Source organism: Balaenoptera musculus, chromosome 11 (genome assembly GCF_009873245.2).
Source record: "Balaenoptera musculus isolate JJ_BM4_2016_0621 chromosome 11, mBalMus1.pri.v3, whole genome shotgun sequence".
Taxonomy (NCBI): domain Eukaryota; kingdom Metazoa; phylum Chordata; class Mammalia; order Artiodactyla; family Balaenopteridae; genus Balaenoptera; species Balaenoptera musculus.
This window is the reverse complement of record NC_045795.1, coordinates 1,268,526-1,294,802: the sequence shown is the minus strand read 5'-3', so window position 1 is coordinate 1,294,802 and position 26,277 is coordinate 1,268,526. Positions and strand designations below refer to the sequence as shown.

At 45.3% G+C, this 26,277-nt stretch overlaps 1 protein-coding gene across 2 annotated transcripts in view; it reads left to right on the top strand.

Annotated features, from left to right (window-relative positions):
* GMDS (GDP-mannose 4,6-dehydratase) overlaps nucleotides 1–26,277 on the top strand; it is a 491,129-nt gene that overhangs the window by 214,154 nt on the left and 250,698 nt on the right. For both annotated transcript variants that reach the window (XM_036870073.1, XM_036870074.1), the window contains 2 exons: nucleotides 366–470; nucleotides 25,453–25,580. In XM_036870073.1, coding sequence (XP_036725968.1) covers nucleotides 366–470; nucleotides 25,453–25,580 — 233 coding nt within the window. The remainder of the gene's footprint in view (nucleotides 1–365; nucleotides 471–25,452; nucleotides 25,581–26,277) is intronic.

The following is a 26,277-nucleotide window of genomic DNA, read 5'->3' as shown; positions in this document are numbered from 1 at the left end:
AGCTCCCGTATTTTTCACTTCCTAATTCTTTAAAACTAAGAAAAAGGGGATAAGACCTAAGAAAGGTCAGTTTGATATACTGCGCACGCTACAGTTGAGTGAATTGGATTGTGAAGGAACGAACTGTGATTATTACAGAAGGACGAAATTCTTAAGTATTTCCTTGTCGCGTGATTAACTGGCAAAGAAACCTTTATTTTGTCTTTGGCTTTTGATTCATTTTTTTCCCTATCTTGATACATTACATATTGTAAATATTGCACGTTGTTACTTGTTTAAGTGAAAATGGCTGTCTTGTATAATAAGACACTGTCTTTTATAACAATCGCTGTCTTTTATTTGCTTTTAAAAAATTATTCCAACAGGGGCAGCAAAGCTCTATGCCTATTGGATTGTGGTGAACTTCCGGGAGGCGTATAATCTGTTTGCAGTGAACGGCATCCTCTTCAATCATGAGAGCCCCAGGAGAGGTTGGTATAGGTACTGATGGGAAGAGAGTGTCAGGCTCCACAGCAGGAACGTCGTGTGTGTGTGTGTGTGTGTGTGTGTGTGTGTGTGTTCTGCACGTGTGCTGTACAGACCGGGAATGTTTCACATCTGTTTTTAACTATGTGAATGTCAGAAGTGGTAAATGAGGAAATGTAAATCCAGCCTTAATTACCTATTAACTTTGTTAGAGTTTTTATTCAACGTGATGCTGAGCAGTGTCCCAATTTTACCATTTCCTGTGGTAGGTCGCATCAAGTGAGTTTTAACCTGAGTGTCAGGAAGTGTCCTTGGAATGCAAGGAGCTGAGCAGGAACCAGGGCTTGTTCCCCAAGTCACTGTCACTCATGAAGGCTCTACCTGTGGCGTCTTTCTGTTTTTACTTTCAATCAGTTGGATATTCAGTATTCTTATTTTACATTCCATTTAAACAGACATCCAGAAGTTTCTGTGCTTCTAGAGTATGTCTTAAGATACATTTGAAATCACTTCTTATATTTAGAATCATTATTGGTATTTTTTTTTTTTTTTCGGAAAATCGTATTTGTTTGCATTGGCTTGTTTCCTTTTCGTGGTTGCCATTGAGACTATTAGCAACATGCCAGCTCTCCTGTTGCAGATGTTAGGTTTTAAGTAAGAAAATGTGTACTCCTTTCATTACTTCTGACTTATACTGAAGCATGAGAAATCTTTACCAAACATGTGCACTCTACAAAGTAAAAGTTATCTGTATAATCTAATTCTAAGAAGTTTTATTAAATTTCACTATCATTTAGCCTTTTAGCTTGAGAATGAATGAGAAATCCAACGTGGTAAGTTGTTTCATGCCCAACAATTAGTAATGCTTATAACTTCGTCAATGAAATTTTATGTGACTGTCTAGCCACGTAATTAAACCAGCAAGTCATGAGGAAAGATTAAAGTGACATTTATACAGGTGTGTTTAGTGGCAATACATTTTTATTTTATAATTGCGTAAGTTAAAAATTCCCACGATGGGCTGTGGAAGCTGTTGTTGGAAAAGAAAGTGAGTGACCGGGCAGCCAGGAATGTTTCTTTCACTCAGCTCCATGGTTCTGGGTGTCCTGACTAGAGGGCAGGAGAAGGAAGGCTTCAGCTGTCCTTGCCTCCGGACTGGGCAGCGGTGCTGGGGATCGACCGTCAGGCCTCCTCAGTCGCAGACGTGTTGGTGCATTTTGTCTGGATTTCTGTGCTTCCCCCCTCAACTTTTCCACTGGCAAAAAAGAAATACAGCTCAATTGTTTCGGGTTAGGTTAGGATAGGGAAAAACATTTAGTTGTAGAAGAAGAAGATAAATTTAAATGTAACCCCCCATCCTCTATTTGCATACCTCCTAATGAGAACTGTTTTTTCTCTTTGTTGATGTTAATCACTTTTTAAAAAATTTATTTTAAAAGTAATATTTCTTTTTAAAAATTAATGTTTTTATTGAAGTATGGTTGATTCAGATGTTAGTTTCAGGTGTACAGCAAAGTGATTCAGATATAGATATGTATAAAATTTTCAGATTCCTTTCCCATATAGGTTATTACAAAATATTGAGTACAATTCCCTGTGCTGTACAGTAGGTCCTTGTTGTTTATCCATTTTATGTATAGTAGTGTGTATGTCAATCCCAAATTCCTAATTTATCCCTCCTCTCCCACCTTTCCCCTTTGGTAGCCATAAGTTTGTTTTCTGTGTCTGTAAGTCTGTTTCTGTTCTGTAAATACGTTCATATGTATCATTTTTTTAGATTCCACATATAACTGATATCATATGATATTTGTCTTTGTCTGACTTACTGCACTTAGTATGATAATCTCTAGGTCCATCCATGTTGCTGCAAATGGCATTATTTCGTTCTTTTTTATGGCCGAGTAATATTCCATTGTATATATAGGTACCACATCTTCTTTATCCATTCATCTGTCAACGGACATTTAGGTTGCTTCCATGTCTTGGCTATTGTAAATAGTGCTGCCATGAACATTGGGACACATGTATCTTTTTGAATCATAGTTTTGTCTGGATATATGCCCAGGAGTGGGATTCTAGGATCATATGGTAGTTCTACTTTTAGTTTTTTAAGGAACCTCCATACCGTTCTCCATAGTGGCTGCACCAATTTACATTCCCACCAACAGTGTAGGAGGGTTCCCTTTTCTCCACACTCTCTCCAGCATTTATTATTTGTAGGCTTTTTGATGGTAGCCATTCTGACTGGTGTGAGGTGATACCAAATGGGACCTAATTAAACTTAAAAGTTTTTGTACAGCAAAGGAAACCATAAACAAAATGAAAAGACAAGGTACAGGATGGGAGAAAATATTTGCAAATGATGCAGCTGACAAGGGATTAATCTCCAAAATACACAAACAGCTCATACAGCTCAATATCAAAAAACAAACAACCCAATCAAAAAATGGGCAGAAAATCTAAATAGACATTTCTCCAAAGAAGACATACAGATGGCCAACAGGCACATGAAAAGATGCTCAACATTGTTAATTATTAGAGGAATGCAAATCAAAACTGAAAGTAATGCTTCTTTTTTTATTTTAAAGAAAAGTAAACAGTACAGGAGGGTATAAGGAGAAAAGAGTTCCCTCCCTCACACGGACTCCCAGCCCCATCCTCAGGCCCACTGTTGACTTTCCTTCAGAAGTAGTGCAAACGTCTCCACCTCAAATGTAACAGTAGGTCTCCACCTACATAACAGTAGGTAGTTCCATACATAATGTTCTGCATCTAGGGCTAAATGTTTCTTAAAAACTTGACCTGTAGCACACACCACATTGTTTTGTTTTATTATGTATCTAGAACCAATGATATCTCATTTATATAATCGAATAATGGAAAATAATTAAAATAGAGTATATGTGAAACTGATGTGATACTTATCTGATATCTAATAGTTAATACAGCATTTCTTGAAACTTGAAAATTAATTTTCATATTAAATTAATCTGATAATAGTATTGTTGTTTTGTCACAGTTAATTGTTATTTTTTAAGGAGATTCTTTGCCAGACTGAGAATTTCTTCATGGTAGGGACTATATTATGTTCTTAAGTCAGCAGCATCTAAAACAGTGCCTACCTGCTAATAAGCATTCAATAAATATTATATAAGTTTCAGGTGTACAACATAGTGATTCACAGTTTTTAAAGGTAATACTCCATTGTAGTTATTATAAAATATTGGCTATATTCCCTGTGCTGTGCAATATATTCTTCTAGCTTATTTATTTTATACATAGTAGTTGGTAGCAAACTGTTTTGAAGTAAAGATTCTGTCTGATATACTTTAGTAAATACCCAGAATTCACTTTTTAAATTTATTTATTTTTATTTATTTATGGCTGTGTTGGGTCTTCGTTTCTGTGCGAGGGCTTTCTCCAGTTGTGGCGAGCGGGGGCCACTCTTCATCGCGGTGCGGGGGCCTCTCACTATCGTGGCCTCTCTTGTTGCGGAGCACAGGCTCCAGACGCGCAGGCTCAGTAATTGTGGCTCACGGGCCCAGTTGCTCCGCGGCATGTGGGATCTTCCCAGACCAGGGCTCGAACCCGTGTCCCCTGCATTGGCAGGCAGACTCTCAACCAGTGCGCCACCAGGGAAGCCCCCAGAATTCACTTGTAATTGCCGCTAGCTTGTACGCCTATGATTGCTCTAGTACTTTGAGTGAGTTTATTTTCTTAAGTAGGTTGAGCATTTGTCTGCACCTCAGCCCTTTCACCCTGTTATCTCGGGGAGCACTGTTTTTCTAGTTGGTGCAGTGGTAAACCTCAGTCTCGTCTAAGGTACATCATCACAAACGCCCGATTAAGTAGAGCCCAAACGGATGCTACTTTTTTGGGACATGTACTTTTTCTCTAACAAAAAACAATTGACAAGGCCCCTTTTGACTGCATGAGTAACATTTCATGAGAACTGGTGACTTTAAAAGGTATGGAAGAAGTATGTTTTTAATACAAAGATATTCTAGACCAGAGCTTGGCAAGCTATGGCTGGTGGACCCACTCCAGCCCACCTGGTTATTTTTGTAAGTGCAGCGTCCTTGGAGCCCGGTCACGTCCAGGTGTTACACAGTATCCATGGCTGCTTCCACAGTGGAGGCCTGGGGCCTGCAAAGCCCCAAATGTTGACTGTCTGCCCTCTAAGAAAACGTCTGCTGCCCCCCTGCCCCCAGGGCAATAGTTAGATCCTCAACAGCAAGAAGCGGTTCACTTGGGTTTAGTATGGGTTTCTCCCGAGGCCGCAAGACAGTCTGATAGAAAGATTTCCAATAAACATTAAAGTCACATTGAGTCAGAAGTTAACCCGCCCATAGCAGAACTCCTGAAGTGTGTTGTCAGTTGGGGGTTCCCCTGTGCTTTGCCGAAGTACCGAGGGGGCACCCAGGTGACCTGGCAGCTGAGCGGGGCCCAGCCGTCCTCCCTTCAGGACGCGCTGTCACCAGGCTTCGCCCGCAGTGTGTGTCTTCTCTCCATTGCAGTCCTCGGTGGTTCTCTTTAAGGATGCTTACTTTGTTATATGATGAGAAGTTCACAGTAGCTCTGAAGGTAGTCGGGGTCACCTGTGGTTGGCACAGAACTGGCAGTTGGGAATCACTGATCTAGTGAAGAAAGCCGTAATCCGGGGACGGGGCCCATTTCCCTCTGCCATCTCTGCTCATTCTTTCAGTGACGGCTGGTTGGCTCATGTGCTCATGCTTTAGGTTTGCTTTTTAGAAAGTGTAGTCACTTGAGTAACATTTACTGCAAATTAGCAATGAATGATAGTTTAAATTCTAGAATTATATGTCCATAAAGGCATGAAAATGTCTGTATCATCATATGTTCTGTGAATAAGTACCACTATGTATTATATAATGATATTCACAGATATTAACATGGTGTTTATTCATAAGCACTCAACTTTTCAAAATAAAAAAATGTACTGTTCTTTTTAAATTAAAAGAATAGTTGCTTTATTTCATGGGTAAATTGTACAAAACTGGACACGTATCTGAAAAACTTTTTCTTCTCCTTTTGTTTCTCCAAACTTGAACTTCTTTATCTGTTTAATTTATGTATTTCTATATCTACATGTACATAAATACATGTAGCATTCTGTTAGCCACAAATGTGGCAGTGGTGCCACCTTTCTGCTGAAAATACAGATTTATATATTCTCTATTTAGAAAATAAAGGCTGTGTTTATTGTCTAGAACTGTTACATTTCTGGGAGGAAAATGTCATATGCAAAAATCTTTTTGCTTTTATTGCTGTTTCTTTGAAAAGCTAATCAGTTAATAAGACTGATGTCACAAAGTTGTTAACTATATAAATTAAACTATGTAAAATATACTGAGAAATTTTAAAATTACTTGAAAGTAGCTCATGAAAAGAAAGTAGCTTCTTTTCAAATACATTGCGTATCATAATAAAATCTGAGATTATTCTACAAATCGGAACATTAAAAGCAAGCCTATTAGGAAAGTTATTGTACCCATGAGCTGCTTTGTTGCATTTTTAATACTCTAAAGGTACTTCGAGAAATATTTTGACAAACTTGTATAACTTACACATTTCTTTATGTGTGTATGGAAATTCACACATACTTCTAGTTTTTAAAATTTTTAAATTTAAAAATATATATTAGCCCATGAGATGATACCCTTTCTTTGAAAGAGCTTTTAGGGGACAAACAGTGGACATCCACCTGTATGTGTTCTCCCCAAATACCCTCAGAATTTATGAGATAGAAAGGAATTTAGAGATCTTTCCATTCCATTTGTCTCATCAATGAAGAAGCTGAAGCAGCATGAGAATGAGTTACCCAAGGTACAGCACTAACACATGTCAACACTGAGGCTAGAGATAATCATGGGGATGGGAGGAATGACATAAACATTGCTCGTGTCTGTAGAAAAAGCACATGTACACGTTTTGGAGTTGGCGCTGGAGCAGAGCTGGGGCTTCGCTATGGAATGAAGTGACGGCTCGTGTCTTTGGTAAAAGACATGAATTCATCTGGCTAAATGCAATATACCTTTCAGATGTTTAGCAGAAATAATCACAGTACAACATTAGTTTTATGAGATTAAAATACAAATGGGATATGAAGCAAAAAACTGATCTTGAGTATCACCAAGAGTTGGCCAGGAGAAAAAAACAGAGCTAATACACAATACATTAAAACCATGTGGCAGTGAGAAGTGATAAAGTACTTTAAATATACCCGTAATTAACAGTTTAAGACTCCCGCAAATGCATGGTGTACTGCTACTGTTTAGGTATCAAGCCATTTTTAGATGCTATAGCACATTCCTCTAAATATGGGCTTCATAAGAAATCATATCTATCAGTCTAAACACAGTATTCACCTGACTGGGAGAATCTGGCATTTTAAGGTTCATGAACTTGTGGTTTTAAGTTTTAGACTTGAGCTTTTTTTTTTTTTTTTAAACTGCCAAGTATTTTGCTTCTTAAAATGTCTAACTATATTTATTATCATAAGTTAATCTTCAGATTTTTTAAAACTATAATTCCTGTAAAAATTAACTACCTAAGTCATAATAAAATTTTGGGTAATTTTCGCCTTTATTTTTCTAAAGATTGTGCCTTATTCATTGCTGTAAAGATAAGATTAATACTCCAGGTTAGAGGTTCTCAGCTGGGGGTGGGGTGAGGTGGGGAGAATATGACCTGCCCCCAGAGGACATGTGATAATATCTGAAGACTTTTTTGGTTGTCACCAGCATCTTGGGGGAGCAGGAATGCTCCTAAACATCCCACAGCCCGAGTGTCAGTCGTGCTGAAGGTGACAAGCCCTACTCGCCCCAGATGTTACCACCAAATCTAGACGAATGTCATCTCTAAGACCAGGATCTTCTTTTTCTTTATATATCACTTTTACTTTGCAGTAAATCCTTCCTAGACCTTTAGCAAACACTTACCTAAACACAGGAGAAAAGAAATCTGATTTAAATAGCTCCATGTGAAACTATTTAGGCCTTAGGTCTTCTGGTAACTGCAGGTCAGACCCAAGTCAGGGAAGCCCAGAGAACAGAGTTGTTTTTTCAGGGCTCTTCTAACCATCTGGGGCTGAATTCTCACTTTATAGTGACCCACTGGTCCATAGACCCACATCAAGTTGGGTCCATGACCCTCCCTCCACCTCCAAAATAAATGAGCGTTTTTATCTTCTGTTACAAGTTAGGACGGGAACAAAGCTTTCCTTTGGGAATAAACCCTAGATTCCATGTCCTGGCTATGGTATAAGACGATCATTAAAGTGGATTCGAGATCATCTCTCAGTGCATACATAGGATTATGGTAGTGTTACTGTGAGAGGTTCACTGTATATGAGAATTTTCCTTTAAAATTATTCAAATTCACAGGTATTTTAGGGCTTTAGGGGACAATAGAATGCATGATACAAATTAAATAGCTGGAACTTGCTTTTATTTAATCCTATGGGCAGAAAGCACTCCTCTTTCTGTATGTGTATGTCTGTTTGTAAATAAAATAATCTTTTAAAACATGACTAAGTATTTGTCGGTCTGGCTAGCAAATTTAAATCGTGGTGCTATAGAAATATCAAGAAACATGCAAACCAGTATCAAACAGCCCGATGTTTTATTTGTGTTTCTGTCTATTAAAGGTGCTTTGTGGTTTTTAGGTGAGCATTATAGCCTTAATTTATTGGAAACAGTTTAGCCGCCCATTGTGAAATCAGGGCATGAGTAATCTCACGTGAGAGCTCAGCAGAGCACTGCAGGCTTGACGCAGAACCATTCTGTCTGAGTTTCACAGTTAGGTCACTGGCCACTCACCTTGGACCCACCAAGGTCGAGGTGGCCTCTGGTTGGCACGAAGTGACATCATCTGGTTCACTGTCACCTTTGTGGACTCTGACACTTGGAGATGGCAGAGCTGTCGGCCTCTGTTATTCTCTGCAGAGACGAGGTGTAATTGCTTAAACATGAAAGACTTGAAGCAATATTGGGTCTAACCGAGGCGGGTTTACCACTAAATAAAGTCAAGTCCTTTCCCACCGGCTGAGATGAGGCTTCTGGGATTGTTATATTGATTTTTTTAATGTTTTGCAATTTCTGTGGCATTTGCATTTGAAACTAAGCAGGCAGCTGTCTGGTGTCACGTAGCGGGACCCCCGCGTGTAGGCAGGCGGCGTCCGCGGGGGCTGAGCGCCTCAGGCTTCGCAGAGCCAGGCCTGGGCCGCGGCAGCTTGGCCACGGGACTTCGGCAGCCTTCGGTCCTCTTCTGTGGGGATGACGACGTCTGCCTCACGGGAGTGTCGAGAGGACCAGTGAGACAGCAGTGTACGCTGCTTACCTGTGGGGTCCTTGTGAAGCAGAAGCAGGGAGCAGGTGTGAAAAAGATGAGCACGGTTCCTGGTGTGTTGAGAACATTCGTGGTTCTTTGTCCCTCCTCTCTGCTTCCCTCCTTCTGTAGAGCAGGGCTGAGTCCTAGAGGCTGGTTTCTGGACCCTCCGCGTCTGAGGGGCCGGGCTCTGCCGGAGCAGCCCTCCGTGCGGGATTCTGGCGGCTGGGGCCTGAGACGTGCACCCACGGGGCCTGCCCGCTAGAGGTGGGCTTGAACCGAACGCTGAGGATGTCAGGATGTTTGCTTAGAGTAGTCACCGAGACACCCCTGAATTGCAGGAAGGGGAGATGTAAGTGCTGCTGGAGAACTGCTGGAACCACGGGAAAAGCCAGTTGCAAGTGAGGTTCTGGCAGTTAAGGCAGCGAACGTTTGAATTAGCGAAGCCAGAAAAAGATGGTGATGAATGTGGAAGGGTTATGGATAAACACCAAAGGCCTGGGAGAGACCCTTGAGAAAATTAATGAAACCTTCAAGTATTTTTAAAAATGATTCACGTATTTTTATTAATGGTCCTGTGAAGTGCAAAATGTTTTGTCAAAGAAATTACAAACCAGAAAAGAAACTTTTACTTTTTGGCGATACTAAGAAAAAACCCACAAGTACAATTATCATTTAAATTTTATTAATTGTAAGATAAATTACAAGTTTTTTCAAAATGGCATTTTCCCCAAAGTTTACTTTGAGCCAAAGCTGTCTTTCCCCTGTGTACCACGGGGTTCTGTTCGCACTTTCAGTTGGCTGTGGTTCAGGTGAGGACTCGGGAGTCTGGATGAGGAGCCAGACTTTGGTAAGTTTCTTCATCTCTCTGAGCCTTGGGTTGGTTTTCTCATTTGTGAAATGGGGTGATAACGGTCTTCACTTAGGGGGCTGTGAGCATTGAAGGAAATAATGTACGCAGGGTAATTAGTACATCCTACTGTCACCACCACTGCTGAGGTTGCATCTGGAGAAAGGGGGTCCACCTGTGGCCACCTCACAACTTAAATGTGACCATAGGGACTTCCCTGGTGGCGCAGTGGTTAAGACTCCTCGCTCCCGGGTTCGATCCCTGGTCGGGGAACGAGATCCCACACGCAGGCCGCAACTGGGGAGCCCACCTGCCGCAACTGAGACCCGGTGCAACCAAATGAGTAAATAAAAATAAAAAAATATTTAAAAGATAATAAAATGTGATAATCATGACAGGAATGATAAAGGGGAAAATTCACAAAGGGACAGGTGACTTGTCTTTCCTGAACAAGTTGAAGAAGTTAAGCTTTCAGAGCTTGGTAACTGGTGACTCAGGTAGACAAGATGGGGCGAAGTAACCCCCTGAGCGCCAGGCACCAGGTGTTGGTAAGAACAGTGTTCTGCACTTGCTGTCTGTGTTTAATTCCCAGAGTTCAGTTAGAGACTAAACTCTGAGCAGAAAAGATTCTTCTGGAGAAAGGATTTAAACCCATGTTAGTCTTCTGGGGTCATCCTTTGTAGAAGAAAACTTTTTCTGTAGAAAATACTGGCTGTAAAGAAGGAGAAGGAAGATGGGAAAAGAGCCACGATAAGCTCAGTGGAGGATCCAGAGCCTTGCTTACAATCCAGCTGCTTCTGGCCAGGGCACAGGCAGGTCCTAAAGCATCGTGACAAGCTGGGGACAGAGCCAGCCAGGCGGACGCGCCTGCCAGGGGCGCGGCAGAGAGAGTCTGCTGGGGCAGCTCAGCTCCTTAGGTTGCGGTCGTGGTGTGCTGGGGTGAGGGACACTGGAGGTTTTGCCGGAACTGCTGAGCGTCCTTTCTAGTTGGTTAGACACTTGCACACACACGTATGTGCGTGTAAGCTTAGCCTGAGCCCAGATCCAGAGTGGGATTGGCAGCTCTTGTAGCTGAGACACAACTGGTCTGATAGAGGAGGGGTGAGGCCAAGTGAGGACAGCACTGGCTTCGTTTTCTTAAAAAATAAAGAAATTTGTGAGACTCGGGACCTAAGGACGCAAGGAGCAGTCCTTTGGGTATCAGATTACGTACTGAGACCATGAATTGGGAAGGGGGCCTCTCTCCCACGTGTGTGGGGAGCACAGCCCAGGGGGAGGACGCGTTGCCCCTGGAGCCTCAGGACCGTGGACTCTTGGGTCAGGGGCCCCGTGGCCAGCCGAGCTCTCGTGCAGGGGGCCGTGACTGTGGTTCCTCCTTCGAGTAGTTTAAAGCCAGGAGGGTGAGAACTTCAGACAGGTGGTTTTGAGAATATTCAGCATTTCCCACTGGGTCAGCAGAATTTGGCCTTGAATGCTTCTCTGACCTTGGTAGTACCGGCTGATGGACCCCTGGGGCATTCAGTCCTCTGCGTACCTTCAGTAAGTTAGAGTTTGGGCTCAGCCTCTCAACAGACCCTTTGCCATCTTCCTACATCCCTGGTTGAATGGACACTTCCAGGTGTTGTTACACAGACATTCCTGGTCTGGATGGACCCTAGCGATGGGTCACTTAAACACTCCCGGAGTGAGCAGAGTTGTTGATGTTAAAGAAGGCTTATTTCTGCCAGAATAGGTATATCATCACAATACAACTTTTTAAATGTCTAGTAAGTTTCAGGTTTCTTAAAAGGCACCAAAGCAGGATGTACGTGAGGATAAGTAGCCCATAATGGGATGCAATTAAGGAAGTGAAAATACAGTCTGATCGCAAAGAAACACTTCCTGGCCGTGAGGAAGGTAGGTGTTCAGCATAATTTTATCGGTGGAATAGGGGAAACCCCAGTGCCCACAAGACGCTGAAGAGGCCACAGTGAAGTTCACAGGAAACGTCTCGGCCTGGCCCCAGGTGCCTCTTAAAATCCCAACAATGAATCTGTACAGAAGCAGCAAACCTCTTTGTAAGGAAGAGGAAGGAGATTCTCAGAGGCCCACTGAGGAATCCTGTTGGAGGAAGACCAAGTGAGCCCGGCTCAGAGCCTCAGTGCTGGTCTGTGCTCCTGGGGGCGGCGGCCTCAGGCCAGTGCTCTCAGAAGATGGTGATGGGCGTTTCATCTGACGTGCTAAACACTGAGGAGTGTTTCCTAACCTGCAAACAAAGGGTTTCCTTATCGGAAATAAATATAAGGCAGGGACTGAAAATCCTTTTAAAAATGAATATCATCTGCTGTGCCCAGCACTGTCATGAGCCAATACACCGCATGTGAAAGAGTGACACGTATTCGCCCCTCTAACAGGTAGACAGGAGACCTTGGTAGACACGGCTGAATGCTGCTGAGTAATCAAGATGGATGCTTATGAACGTGAAATTGCTTTTAGGAGAGGAGGGACCCACGCCCTCAGGTGCGGGTGGAGCCTCCGTCAGGGCTGGTCGCCCTCCGCTTTGCAGCCTCGCCTGCAGTGGGAAGATACCGTTGCGCTCCTCTGTTTCTCGGGTGGCGCGTTCGCTTACTTTTCTGTGACAGGAGAGAGTAACGGGAGCCGCATCAGGAGAGCAAGCGAGCTGACTGTGGAAGGAGACGCGGCTGCCGCCTTTCGTAGACCTTTGTCTTGTCCCCATTTTCTATCAGATGAAGAATTTGAAGCAAGGCCTTTGGAAGATTTTCTTACCTTGCAGGCTTTCCACTGGAATGGCTATAAGCCGATACTGTTTTTTTAAAGTTACTTTGAACATGGAATTTCTGTGAAGTGGCCCTGCTCTGCTTCTCAGGTATCAGGACTGTTGTGAGTAGAGATGGAGGCTGAAGAAGGAACTGAATCCACATCGGTCCGCGCGTCGTCAGGGAGAAGCACTGCCACTTCTGACGCAGCGCCGTGTCTCGGTTCTGAGGTGCGGCCCAAACGTGGCCCAGAACGATGTAGGATAAGTCGTTTTTTAATGTTAATAAATCATTTCTACAAAAAAGAGTTGATTTCAAAGGATGATATACACGTGTCTGTGTTGTTCCCAGGTGTGCTCTGTCCTGTGTGAGTGCGGTGTGCTCTCGGGGGACGGAAAGTCTGGCCCTCCTGCACCGTGTCCCTCATCTCTCCATCTCGTTGCTCTGTAGATTTCAGAGCAGATCAGAGGGAAGAGAGACCCAGGGCGCGCAGAGCACCCGGCGGCCGCGGCAGTCACGCCCCCGGAGGAATCGTCCCTGAACTGGGACCTGTGCGTCTGTGGGAATCCGGGTTTAGAAACGGCAAAACTCCCACTAACCTTCAGCAAAACTAAAACGGTCGGTGCGTGGTACCCACGCGTGGGAACGGCCAGGGCGTGTGTGGCCAGGGCCGCTGCAGCTGAGACTCTGACCCTGCAGGTGCCTCCCTCTGTCTTTCTGTCTTGAATTTACCTTTTCAAACCCCTTTCTTCTCTGCAGCCAGAACTGAGGACACAGCAGCCTCGGTCTCACTGCGCCCCCCTCGTGAGGGTCTGGGGAGGGCACTCCGTGTCACCTCGCTGAGGCCCTGCGGCTAGGGCACCAGAGCCTCGGGGGTGCCCCCTGGGGGTGCCAGCGCATTAGGTTGCCCCCAGGCATGGGCTGCCAGAGGCTCGACTGGGTCGGGGTGGGGAGTGGTCATTTAGCAAAGTCAGGGAAGCGGAATCGTGGGACCTGAGCCATCGGCTGGAGGGTGAATGAGGAAGGGCTGCCAGTGGGTGGCGAGCTGGTCGCCAAGTGGTGACACCCAGAAGTCAGGTCAGCAGAGGTGCAGGGACCAGCAGTGAGGTCAGGGCGTGTCCCCTGGGGTGACCTGAGGCCTGATGGGGACCTGCAGGTCCAGGGCCGGGGCCAGCGTGCACCAGTGGGGCTGCGGGCAGTGAGGGCATCTGGGGCCTGAGGGACCAGCCCCGGGGCCTGGAGGGCAGGGGACCTGGGGCGTGGGGGGCCGTCCCGTGTCCCTTGTCCCTTCTGCTGTGGAGCTGCTGCCGCTTCTCCGGCTCGCCTCCTTTTCTCCCTCAGCCACATCCCTGCTGGTCTCAGGGCCTCCCTGCCTCCCAGCCTCCCAGCCTCCCCACCTCGCAGCCTCCCCGCCTCCCGGCCTTCCTGCTGCTTCAGCCCCGCCGCTCTCTCCTTTTCCGTCACTGCCGCTTCCTCCTCCTCCCCGGCCCCTCTACATGCAGTCAGTAGGTTTGGTTCTTGGACATTTCTGTTCTCTTGCCCACCCCCCTCTCTGGGTCTCATCCAGCCTTGGCCCCGGGACTTGAAATGTCATAAGTGGGTCCCAAATGTGTGCTCTCCCCTCGGCCCTCCCAAGGCCGGCCCTGGCGTCCCCTCGGTCCTGTCTCATCCGGCGCTCAGTGTTTTGTTCCTTCCTTCCCTGATGGTTTGCTCAGCACGTCACGTGAATACAGAGACAGGATCACAGTGTTTCTGTGGCAAGGTCAGCGCTACACAGAAACCTGTTGTAATTCGGTGGGAGTTCGTCAGGCTTGGTTTGAGTGAGGCGGAGGCTCTCAGTGGGGACACTTTGTGTTCTCCTGGGGAAGTTGTGGAGCCTGCGGACACGTTTGGGTGTCGCGGTGGGTCGGGGGAGCTCCTGGCCCCGGGCCGTAGAAGCTGCACCCAGGACAGGAGGGCATCCTGCAGCCCAGTGCCGAGTGCCGAGCCAGGGCCGGCCCTGGAGTGAGGATGTAGGAACCGGAATGATCCAGCTCCCCCGGGAAAGGCAATGAGCATTTGATGCGAGCAGCGGAGGAGCTTGAACCTCTCTCTTTAAACCCGTATTTACGGCTAGTTCCCGGGAAGTGGTAGCTCGCGTCATGAATGGGCCTCTTGTCAGCCCGGGGTCTCCGCAGGCGCTCCTGGTGGGGCCTGAGTACCTGCAGTTAAACGCTGTTGCTTTTGGCAGGGCTTGGCGGCAGGCGAGGTGCAGGTCCTCTGATCTCCGCGGCCTGCGCCGTCAGCCGTGACCTTCCCCGTGTCTCTTCTTTCCCCACCCCGTCTGCATCAAGCCCCGGCCCAGGCACTGCCCGGCGGGGCGGCCGAGATCGCTGCGGGGTGGGACCCGGGGCCCCAGGCGGAGGTCGTGCGGGGTTCAGGGTACATTGGAACGATTTCTGTTTGCCAGTGAAGATCGTCCAAACTGTCTTTGTACTTTATCTAATTCCAAAAAATCTTTAAATCAAAAGCTTTTGGATGAAGTTCTGGGCAGTGGAATAGAAGTTTTATTAGAGGAATTGCGGTCACTTCACATGCTGTCTGCTGCTGAAGGGATAGTGTTACACACGTTTGCGTGTGTGCTCACACACAGCCGCGTGCACGCATGGGCACACGTCCCGACTAAAGTCGCCCCACACTCAGCGCTTCTTTGCGTCTTAGAAGTTGGACAGTGTGACTGCAGGGCCAGCGTGAAACACACGTCTGAAAAGAAGTCACTTTGTCTAACGGGACGAGCAGAAGAGGTGTCCCCGGGGGGCTCACTGGGTCTCCCTCGGCCTTTCTGCCCTTGGTGCCACTGTCCAGTGTTGAATTTTGTATTAAAAAAAAAAAAAGTCTGTTAAAGTGATAACATTGTGGCAGAGATTGTGTTTTAACAGATGATCTAATTCTTTAATTTTAGTAAGTGTGCTACTATTCACATCTTAAAGTTTAATGCTGGTAATTTAAGGTATATGTTTTGTAAAATTTGTCAGTTCTCCTTTTCCTTCAATTTTTGTTTTAGAAGATATTTGACTTAGGGAAATTATGTGGGTGTTTTGTGATATTAGAGTAGAAAGTTTAACAGAAAAGGAACATGTGTATATATACACATGCACACAATGAGGATTAGACTTGGGAGCAAAGCCAGGGTATTAGGGTCTGGCTCTGGTGCCTCTGAGCCCGTGTGTCCCGCTGCCTGCCTTCTCAGTGGGTCCCGGTCATCGGGCCTCAGGGGAGGTGAGGCCCAGGGGGAAGGTCCGCAAAAGCAGGGTGATCTTGTGGGTCAGAATTTCATAAGTATAGTTTGCCTGGTGTGTGAAAAAAATCATTACAAATAGTTGTATTTCAGTCAGAGAAATAGTGTGAGCAAAACAGTGAGACAAATTTCAGGTTTTTACGTATATTTTTATATACATGCATTCACTGTACAGACGTACTCCCTAGAAAAGAAGATGTAAAAATCAAATTTTTCTGAATGTCTAACATGAAAAGAAAAATAAATATGTCCAGGGCGGCACAGTTGTTCACATTATATCCAGATGTGCAGAGGAAACAAGTTTCTTTATTTCTTTAGGTCTGTCTTTGTCTTCCTGGCAGCCCTGCCCACTGGTAGGCGGGGACCACTAGGGACACCACAGCGCCGCACAGTTCTGGTGGCCTAGTGGGAAGCGGTGACTTGAATAGGCCTCTTGGCCGCCCAGCCTCTCTAGTTGGAAGGTTCAGCTTGGGGCCTTGGTGTGGAAGTGGGGAGCAGAACGTGTTACCCTGGGGCTGTAGTAGGTGGCAGTGTCTCTGTGTCCCCACCAGAAACAAGCCAGACCCTCTCGGGAGGAGACCGTCCTCCTCAGACGTGTCCCTTGGTTTCCAGCAGACTGAGATGACTAACCTCGAACTCGCAGTGTCACCATCACTCAAAGTCAGCAGATAAAACAAGAAATCAGTCCCCTAAGAGCTTTAAGTATTAGAATTATCAGGTTAGAAGATAAAATTACCAGGATATGTTTAAATAAATAAAATGAAAAATCATAAAAAAGAAATAAGCAACAACAGAATATAAAAAATAGGCAGATCTGAAAGAGAAGCAGAGAGAACTTTACATACGAAAAATTGAAATAAAGAATTCTATGCATGACTTAAATATTAGGCTGCTAAGAGAAAATTAGATGGATCTAAGGAAGGTGTATTGCAGAGAAGACAAAGAGAGGGAAATTATAAAAAAAAAGAAATTAACAGACTGGCAGGTAAAGTGAGAAGGTCTAACGTTCTTTCCCAGGAGGAAATAGAAAGAAGAAAATAGAGCGAAGAAGAGGCGGTATGTGAAGAGGTACATGTATTGCACAGATACAGGAACACGTGTACACCAAGCAGAAAACCACATCTAGACACATGGACCTGAAACTCCAGGATGCAAAAGACAAAGAAGCGTCTTTAATCTCACGAGAGGAAAAAAGGTGAATGACAGTTACCCTGGCCACACTCGTATCCAGAGCAAAAAAATGGAACCCAGAAGGTAGTGTATTAGTACCTTCAGATGCTAAGAGAAAATAATTTTCAACCTGGCATTGTATAGTTATCAAAACTATCTTTCAAAATCGAGCCAATTTCTCTGCTTTAAAGGAACTTCTAAAGAATGCATTTTAAGAAGAAAGGAAATTATGTCAGAAGAAAGATTCAAGAAAGTAGGATGAGAAAGGAAATTGGTAAATATGGGAATATGCACAGCATTTCCAATCCAAAATTATAAATAAATGTGTATTCTCTGAAAAAAAAGAGATCGGGGAGCTATTCAAAGTAACTGAAGTGAACTAGCACAGCTAAAACTGAGAGGAAACTTATTTTATCACCTTTAATCTATTACAGCTGGAGACTCTGTTTGACAATTTTGCTCATGAAAGATATATAATTACCCTTAAGATGACATTAAAATAATCTGGGACTTCCCTGGTGGCGCAGTGGTTAAGAATCCGCCTGCCAATGCAGGGGACACGGGTTCGAGCCCTGGTCCGGGAAGATCCCACATGCCGTGGAGCAACTAAGCCCGTGCGCCACGACTACTGAGCCTGCGCTCTAGAGCCCACGAGCCACAACTACTGAAGCCTGCGTGCCACAACTACTGAAGCCCATGCGCCTAGAGCCCGTGCTCTGCAACAAGAGAAGCCACTGCAGTGAGAAGCCTGCGCACCGCAATGAGAAGCCCGCGCACTGCAACGAAGAGTAGCCCGTGCTCGCCACAACTAGAGAAAGCCCGCGCACAGGAACAAAGGCCCAATGCAGCCAAAAATAAATAAATAAAAATAAATTTATATTAAAAAAATCTAACAATGCCTGATTCACGTTTCATCATATATTTTCAAATGTTCTAATCCTTGATTCTTACAAGAGGTGGAGTGGTGGCCCCAAAAAGATATGCCCACATCCTAATTTCCTAATTCCCAGAACTTGGGAATGTGACCTTATTTGGAAAAAGGTCTTTGCAGATGTGATCAAGTGAGGGATCTGGAGACAGAGATCATCCTGGATTGCACAGGTGGATCCTAAATCCAGAGACTGTCACCGAATGAAGTTCCTGTGCCCGACACACAGTGAGGCCAAACACACCGAAACGTCGGAGTCTGGAGCAGGGAAAGGTTTATTGCAGGGCCGAGCGAGGAGAGCAAGTGGCTTGTGCCCAGAAAACTCCGAACTCCCCGAGGGCTCCAGCATGCTTAAAGGACGGGTGAGGGAGGGGCGTCCAGCGTGTGTGATCAGCTCGTGCACGATTCTCTGATTGGTTGATGGTCATCAACCCTTAGGAGCCGCTGGGTCCGGGCTCTGTTGTCAGGATCAACAAGTAGTTAATTTCCTCCACTTGGTGGTGGTTTTAGCATCTGAAAACCTCAGGAAATATGCGTGAGATACTATGATCTGGGTACTTCAGAGAGGAGCTGCAGCAGAGCATGTGCGGGGGGCGTGTGTCCCGCAGGGCCCCATGGGGTCCCGCTCGGTTACATGACAAGTGTCCTCATAAGAAACAGAAGAGGCGACGACACAGACCCTGGAGGAGGCGGTGGTGTGCAGACCCAGGGATGCAGCCATGGCCCAGGGGGACCAGGAGCCCCGACACAGAAGGCAGAGAAAGGCTTCCTCCCTGGATTGCCCAGGGGGAACGTGGCCCCGCGGAATCTCAGGCTTACGGCCTGCAGACTGTGAGAAATTACGGAAGCCACCTGGTTTTTGTAATTGGTTATGGCAGCCAGAGGAAGTTAATGCAGTTACCGTTAAATGTATACTTTCTGTAATTCTCTGTTTACCCTAGTGTGACTCCAAAGCCAGGTTTTCGGGCCTGCCGTCCTCCCCTGGGTCTCTGGGAGGTGGTGTCCAGCGTGTGGGACGTGGATGTGGCCGGTTGGACCTCGTGTTGGCAGGGGCCCCTGGTGTCCTCAGGCCCAGGTGCAGCTCTCTGCCCGCAGGCCTGCTGGTCTCAGCTGCGCCCTCGCCTGGTGGCCGAGCAGGTGGCGTGGGCTCCGCCGGGCCCTTCCTGTGTCTGCGCCCATCAGCCCAGGGCCTTGTCTTTCCTGGGCTCCTGGCTCTGCCCGTGTCTGGCTCCGTGGACGGTAGACCCACTGCCCCGTCTGACCCGTGGTCCCCTCCGGGTGGTCTTACTCGGCTCACCGGTGAGGGCGGAGGGCCTCCACCCCTGCTCATCTCATTAGTGTCCCTGGTGCAGCCGCCCCAGGCTGGTCAGGCCCGGGTGGCCTACTCGGGGGGCTCCCCGGACTCCACAGGCCGCACGGCACAGGCTTCTCCTCGGCCATGTCCTCTATCTGCTCTGGTTGGTATCGCAGCCCAGAGGCTACATTCACCTGGAGGCTCTCCTGCCTCTGCTGTCCTTCCCCTCGAGCCCTGGAGCCGCCCCTCCCGTCCTTCCCGCCTGGACACGGGCCTGGCCCTGCCCCCCAGAGCCTGAGGGCGTCACCCATGGGAGGGACTTCGGGCTATGACCACACTGGTTTCTGCTGCACTGAAGTTATCTAGAAAATTACTTTCCCATGAAGACTTGCTTTCACACTTGCTGTCTTGTTCCAGAATCCTATTTTGAATGATAGGGATGAGTATTACCTGGGTCCTTCTGACCATCTGGTGTAGCTCTTCTCACCTTTCCCCAGCCTTGGGTTAACAGCGGAGAATGTCACATAAAGAGAGACGCGTGAGAAAAAAGCTTTACTATTTTAAAAGATTTATCACAGTAAAAATATCCAAGACAATAAACCTTTATGACTAATAGATACAGTATTCTACAGCCTTTTAATTTAGCATCTCATTTGATCCTTAGTATCGATTATTATCCCATTTTATAGATAAGACAACTGAGACGTTAAGACATTTAAGGTCATAGCACTGATACAAGTAACAGAATTAAAAATAACTCACAGGGCGTGTAACCCTACTTCCAGAATCTACCTGAAAGCCCTCACCCTTTGCCTCAGATTGGAAATGAAAGATGAAGCTGTTTCCAGGTCCTCAGATGGCATTCCCGCCCTGCTACCAGCCCTGACCCCGCTGGGCCCACCATGACTTGGGCAGTCTTGGAGACTCAGTTTTGAATTTAAATAAATAATAATAGTATTTTATCCAGCGTAGTTTGGTGTTTTTTAATGTGGCAGTTTTTCTTGTTTGCTGTATTGCCAAAACAGAAGCTCTGTATTTTTCATTCTGTCAACGCTAGCAAAACTCATGATCTCAATCTTAGAGCCAGTATTTGGACTAAAACCCGTTTTAATTGGTCTCTTTCTTTTTTTTATATATTTATTTTATTTTATTTATTTTTGGCTGCGTTGGGTCTTCGTTGCTGTGCACAGGCTTTCTCTAGTTGCGGCGAGCGGGGGCTACTCTTCGTTGTGGTGCGCGGGCTTCTCATTGAGGTGGCTTCTCCTGTTGCAGAGCACAGGCTCTAGGCACAAGGGCTTCAGTAGTTGTGGCACGTGGGCTCAGTAGTTGTGGCTCGTGGGCTCTAGAGCGCAGGCTCAGTAGTTGTGGCGCACGGGCTTAGTTGCTCCGCGGCATGTGGGATCTTCCCGGGCCAGGGCTCGAACCTGTGTCCCCTGCATTGGCAGGCAGATTTTTAACCACTGTGCCACCAGGGAAGCCCAGGTCTCTTTCTTATTAGTATACATTTATATGGATATTCTATTTTCCTTGGTTAATGAGTTTACCTTGAAAAAGTAACCTACTATGAGGTTAAAAATGTTTATTAGTGCTTTGGGTGTGTAAGTAAGTCCACACGCCTGCCTCTGGCTGTTTATTCAGACGTTCAAAATCAGAGAATTAAGAGACTTAGTCATAAAAGAACTGAGAAATCTGAACTTTTCATTGAGGCTTAATTACAGGTACCATTAACATTGTAATGTAATAATTGTAATAATAGGTAACATTTATTGAGAACTTGCTAATCACATTACCTAGATTTTCTCCGTTAAACATCAAACCTACATGGTAAGTACTGTTATTATCCTTGTTTTACAAACAAGGACGTGATGATATTAATTCCGTCTGTGTCTGTAGTGACTCGTGGTCCGCAGCGCCCTGTCCTCTGCTTGGGTGTCCCTGTGACTTGGCCTGGCAGGTGTTCCCGTCCTGTGGTGTGCAGGGACTGTTACGTGGTTTGTGTAGCAGAGCCAGTGACCAGCAGCCTTCAGTCAGCTCACTGGGCTGACTTTCCATTCCTCGGTCTTCTTCCTAGCTACGGTCTTGTAGGGCAAGGCTCTTAGAGATCAGGTATCTATGTACGTAATTATGGGAGTTCCATAATTGGAGTGTGCTGTAATAGCAAAACCACTCAGGTGATCTAGTCTGGGGAGGGACGCGTCCTGCATTGCGGGTGGGTTGGTGACAGCAGCACAGGCGGGAAAGTGAGGGACACGGCTCGGGTCAGGCCGCTGGCTGGACAAAGTGACCGCTAAGGCCTCAGCCCTCATGTGTCATGATTTGCTTATAGTTCTCTCCAAAAAACAGCAGTCTTGTGTGATAAGGAGTGAAAATGAAGAGAACAAATGGAGAAGAAAATCATTTTAAGCCTCTCCCAGGAATGAACGAAGCATATGGTGGCAGTAATAATGTTTAAAATGAATCTGAAAATGAAATTAAGGAAAGTTACAGTTATAATAACGTCAGAGGGAATAAAGTACTTAGGAACAAATTTAACAAAAGCAGTGCAAAACGTATTGTCTAGAAACTACTGAGCACTGCTGAAAGCAGTTTGCGAAGACACAGAGCAATGGAAAGAGCCCGTGTGCTGATGAGCTGGAAGGCGAAGTGTTGCTGAGGTGGGCAGCGCTCCCCACACTGACCTACAGATTCAACACCATCCCTGCAAAATCCTGGGCTGCTTTTTTGCAGAAATTAACAAGCTGATGCTAAACTTCGTATGGAAATTCAAGAGACTGAGGATAGCTAAAACAGTCTGAAGAAAGAACACAGTTGGAAGACTCACACTTCTTGATTTGAACCCTTACCAGAGACCTATAGTAATCAAGAAGGTGTGGTGTGGTACTGTCCTAAACATAGGTGTTTCGGTCATTGGAATAGGACTGAAAGTCAGAAATAAACCCATGCGTCTATGGTTAATTGCTTTTCGACAAAAGGTATAAGGCAACTCAAATAAGAGAAAGAATAACCTTTTCAGCAAACACATAGTGCCAGGACAGCCCTATATCCACATGCAAGTGAATGAAGTTGGGCCCTTTCATCTTAACCACACACACAAATTAACTAAAATTGGGTAAAATACCTACAGGTAAGAACAAAATCGATACAATTCATTAAAAAATACAGGAGAAACTCTTCAAGACCTTCCTTGGGCTAGGCGAAGCCCTTTTGGATATGACACCAAAAGCTCATACAACCAAAAAAAAAAAAAAAAAAAAAAAAAAAAACGCAAATTGAACTTCATAATAACTAAAAAAACCTTTTGTGTGTCAAAGGACACCATCAAGAAAATGAAAATATAACCTATACAATGAGAGAAAATGTTTGTAAATCATATATCTGATAAAGGACTTGGATCCAGAATGTATGAAGAACTCTTACAATTCAGTATTAAGAAGACAAGTAACACACTTTAAAAATTGGACAAAGAATCCAAATAGACATCTCTCCAAAGAAGATATGCCAGTGACCCATAAGTACATGAGGACGTAGAGGGTTGAAGTCATTAGTCATCAGAGAAATGCAAATCAGAACCACAATGAGATACCACTTGGTACCCGTCAGGATGACTGTCATCAAAAAGATGGAACCCTAGCGACTGTTGGGAAGGGTGTGGGCACGTGAGAGCCCAGTGCCCTGCTGGCGGGGCTGTCACCTGCTGCATCTGCTGTGAAGCGCAGTCCGGCAGTTCCTTAACAGGTTAATTGTAGAGCTGCCCTGTGACCCAGTGATTCCATCTGTAGGTGTCTACCCAAGAGAAATTAAAACATAATCCCCACACAGAAGCTTGTGCATCTGTGTTCACTGCAGCAATATTCACAATAGCCAAAAATGGAAACAACCCAAATGTCCATTTACTGATGAACGGATAAATGAAATGTGCTCTGTCCGCATAATGGGATAGTATTCAACCATAAAGAAGGAAGGAGGGATTGATTCATGTAACATAGATGAACCTGGAAAATGTTAGGCTAAGTGAAAGAGGCCACTCACAAAAGACCACATATTATATGATTCCATGTATGTGAAGTGTTCAGAATAGGCAAATCTCTAGTGACGAAAAAATGAATGAGTGGTTGCCCAGGGCCAGGGGGCTGGGGGAAGATGGGGCGGGATGGCTAAAGGGTGCAGGTTTCTTTTGGGGGTGGTGAGAATGTCTAAAATTGATTGTTGGGCTGGCTGCACAGTCTGTGAATGTACTAGAAGCCATGGAATTGTACACTTTAAATGGATGAATTGTATGGTATGTGAATTACATCTCAATCAAGCTGCTATAAATAAAAAATTAAAATTAAGTTCTAAGAACTAGAAATTTCAAGTAACTGACTAGGTATGCAAGATCATTTTGGATCCCGAGAAGGAAGGCTCCATACCCCCTAGCATCCATTCCAAGTGCTGGCAGGTGAGAGCCTGGGCTTTGCAGCCACACAGACCGAACCGGACAGCTGGCTTAGAAGGGCCAGTTTGCACAGCTTCTCTGAATCTCAGCTTCGTCATCTACAAAATGCGGGTAATAATTCTTAGCTCGTGGGTTGCTCATCAGAGGGGCAGAGTTGTGGTCGCTGCGGCATCGTGCACAGGGCCCTGACTCGTCTCGTCCCTGCAGACCTGCCATCTCACTTCTGGCAGCAGGGATTGCTTTGTCCATCTCCCCGTCTCTGGGCTACTTTAGCAGGGGGGCCTCCTCTTCACTCCTTGCTGTCCCTGCTCAGGGCTTGCTGCTTGGTGCTCACTCAGTGCTGGTTGAGGGAATAAACAGCAGGCCGGAGTAGAATGTTGGAACAACGTCCTTGCTTCCACTGCACCCCTAAGCATTACTTTACTGGTAGATAGAATAATCTGAGCTATTTGGTGTTGGGAGCTTCATCTGATGATTTGGCATCACACATTTATCTAGTAAATTTTGGCATGATGGTATAGTCCTGACATTAAAACACAAAGATAGGCATCAAGTCTAAATTTAATTATAAATTTAAATTATTAGAAAATAAAAAGTTGCTAGTTGGTAATAGATTGAGAAGGATTGTGCCTGATAAATACTTTATTTTCAAAGGCTCTTTTTTGAAGGAGCGCTTGTGTTTTATAAGCTGCCCTGCAAATTTGAAACTGGATTTCTTCAAGTACTCTATCAACTGCTAAGAGAAACTGAAAATTTGGATTTCCATGGAAGTCTTATCGTCATTTTTAATGATAGGGCATTGAAATGTGTCTACTGAGTTTGTGTAGTAAGTGAGTCTAGTACGTGTTTGAACTTGTACGGGGCTATCTTCTTGCCAAAACTGAGAAAACCTATTTAGAAAAATTCCCCTTATCTCTGTGCCAGTTTCTCTAGAAGCCCAAGCTTTCTCATAACATTCACCTCCCTGTTTCTTATGCAAAAGAACAAAGCTAAAGTTATTGCTATGTGATAAATTATGATGGTAGTGTGTCTAAACTGTTTGAAGCCATTATTGACTAGCTCATGTGCCTGTTAATTACCTTGAGATTTTGGCATTACCTGGTGCTTTGTGATAACCTTACCTAGATACAGGGGTATAGATAAACTTATCTCAGAAGTGCCTTTTAATTTTGTCCTTCTTTGTGATCTTTTAAAAGTGGACAGAAGCTTTCATTAAAGACCAGAGAACTTTAAAACAATTTCACTCCTTTAGTTTACGACACCTTTCATCCAATCATATCAAAATATTTATACAGAATTCAGGAATCCTATCCTGCAGCTGACACTTGGATGAAATTAGAAGGTGGCACTGTAGTGAGTATAGATAGTCTAGAAACTTACGACTTAGCACCGGTTGGCTGTGCAGGTTTCTAAATAAGGGTGATCACCACTTATGCATTTCTTCTTCGTTTTCTTTAGTTACACCCTGGGAGCTAAGTTGCTCTCCTCTCTCTCTCCCCGTGAACCCCAAAGTAGTTTTATTAATAGGAATATATGATGTTTATGTTCTTGAAAAAATCAGGGTGGTCTGATTCTGGCATTTCCCTTCGTCCAACCCTGTTGAATTTTCTGTTTAAAAACTGGCATTCCGAGAGCTTTTCTCTGGCTGGGTGCCTGGATCGCATGTTACAGCAGCAAATGAAGAATGCCAAGACGTCCCCCAAAGACAAATGTTTGTTATGGCAGTGGAGCTGATGTGACACTCAGAGCGAGAGCTCCTTAGCTCGTCTGAATGACAGTTAATGGTCTTTTTCATTTTCTTTTCTTTTATTATTTTAAAGGCGGGAAAAGAATGAAAGAAATGCCCAGAGGCTGAGATTGTGTTTGGTTCACCAAACTGTTAAATGTCAAATGCACTTGACTGATAATGCATCTTTTGTCTCTTTTAGGAGCTAATTTTGTTACTCGAAAAATTAGCCGGTCAGTAGCTAAGATTTACCTTGGACAACTGGAATGTTTCAGCTTGGGGAATCTGGACGCCAAACGAGATTGGGGCCACGCCAAGGACTACGTGGAGGTAGGCACCCTCGCGTTTTGGTCTTTAAGTACCTGTATCCGCTGGCATCCGGATGCTAGGCCTCGGGGAGAGCTCTCCTGGAGGCGGCGGCAGGTGGCAGGGACGCTGGTGCTCATGCAGATGTGTTGAAGCTCACACTGTGCCCCCTCCCGGCTGGATGGTCAGCGGTGTGTGCAGGCCGTCCCGCACCCCCCTGGAAGGGGGAAACCTCTCACAACCCGTCTTTTAATCATTCAAAGTGAAGGTGCCGGTCAGTGGTCTGGATGATGGATAAAAAGTAAATGGTGTTCTTTCCTTCCTAAAGCGTCTTCCTTGTGCCACTCCCTCATCCCTGCCCAAGACACGCGTAACTAACTGTGAGAGCATCTTGTTATAACAGAACTAGTCCTCAGACCTGCAAGAAATACTGCCTGATTTCAATTTGTATAATCTGAGACCTTCAGGTTTACATTATTGTACTAATCACTCCCAGAGTGCTGTTCTTACAGAGTGATTGGTTCAGACTCTGCTTATTACCTGTGTGCTTGGTAGCCTGTGACTCACACCCGTGATTGTGCCCATTAAATAAAGAGCAAAGAGAGAGATGCTAGTAATAACGCTATTGCAGAACAACGGGTGTAGTTAAAGGGAAATTCAAACTTTCAGTCTTGGGATTTATGTGCATATTAAGTTTTGGTTTGGGTTACATATGTTACAT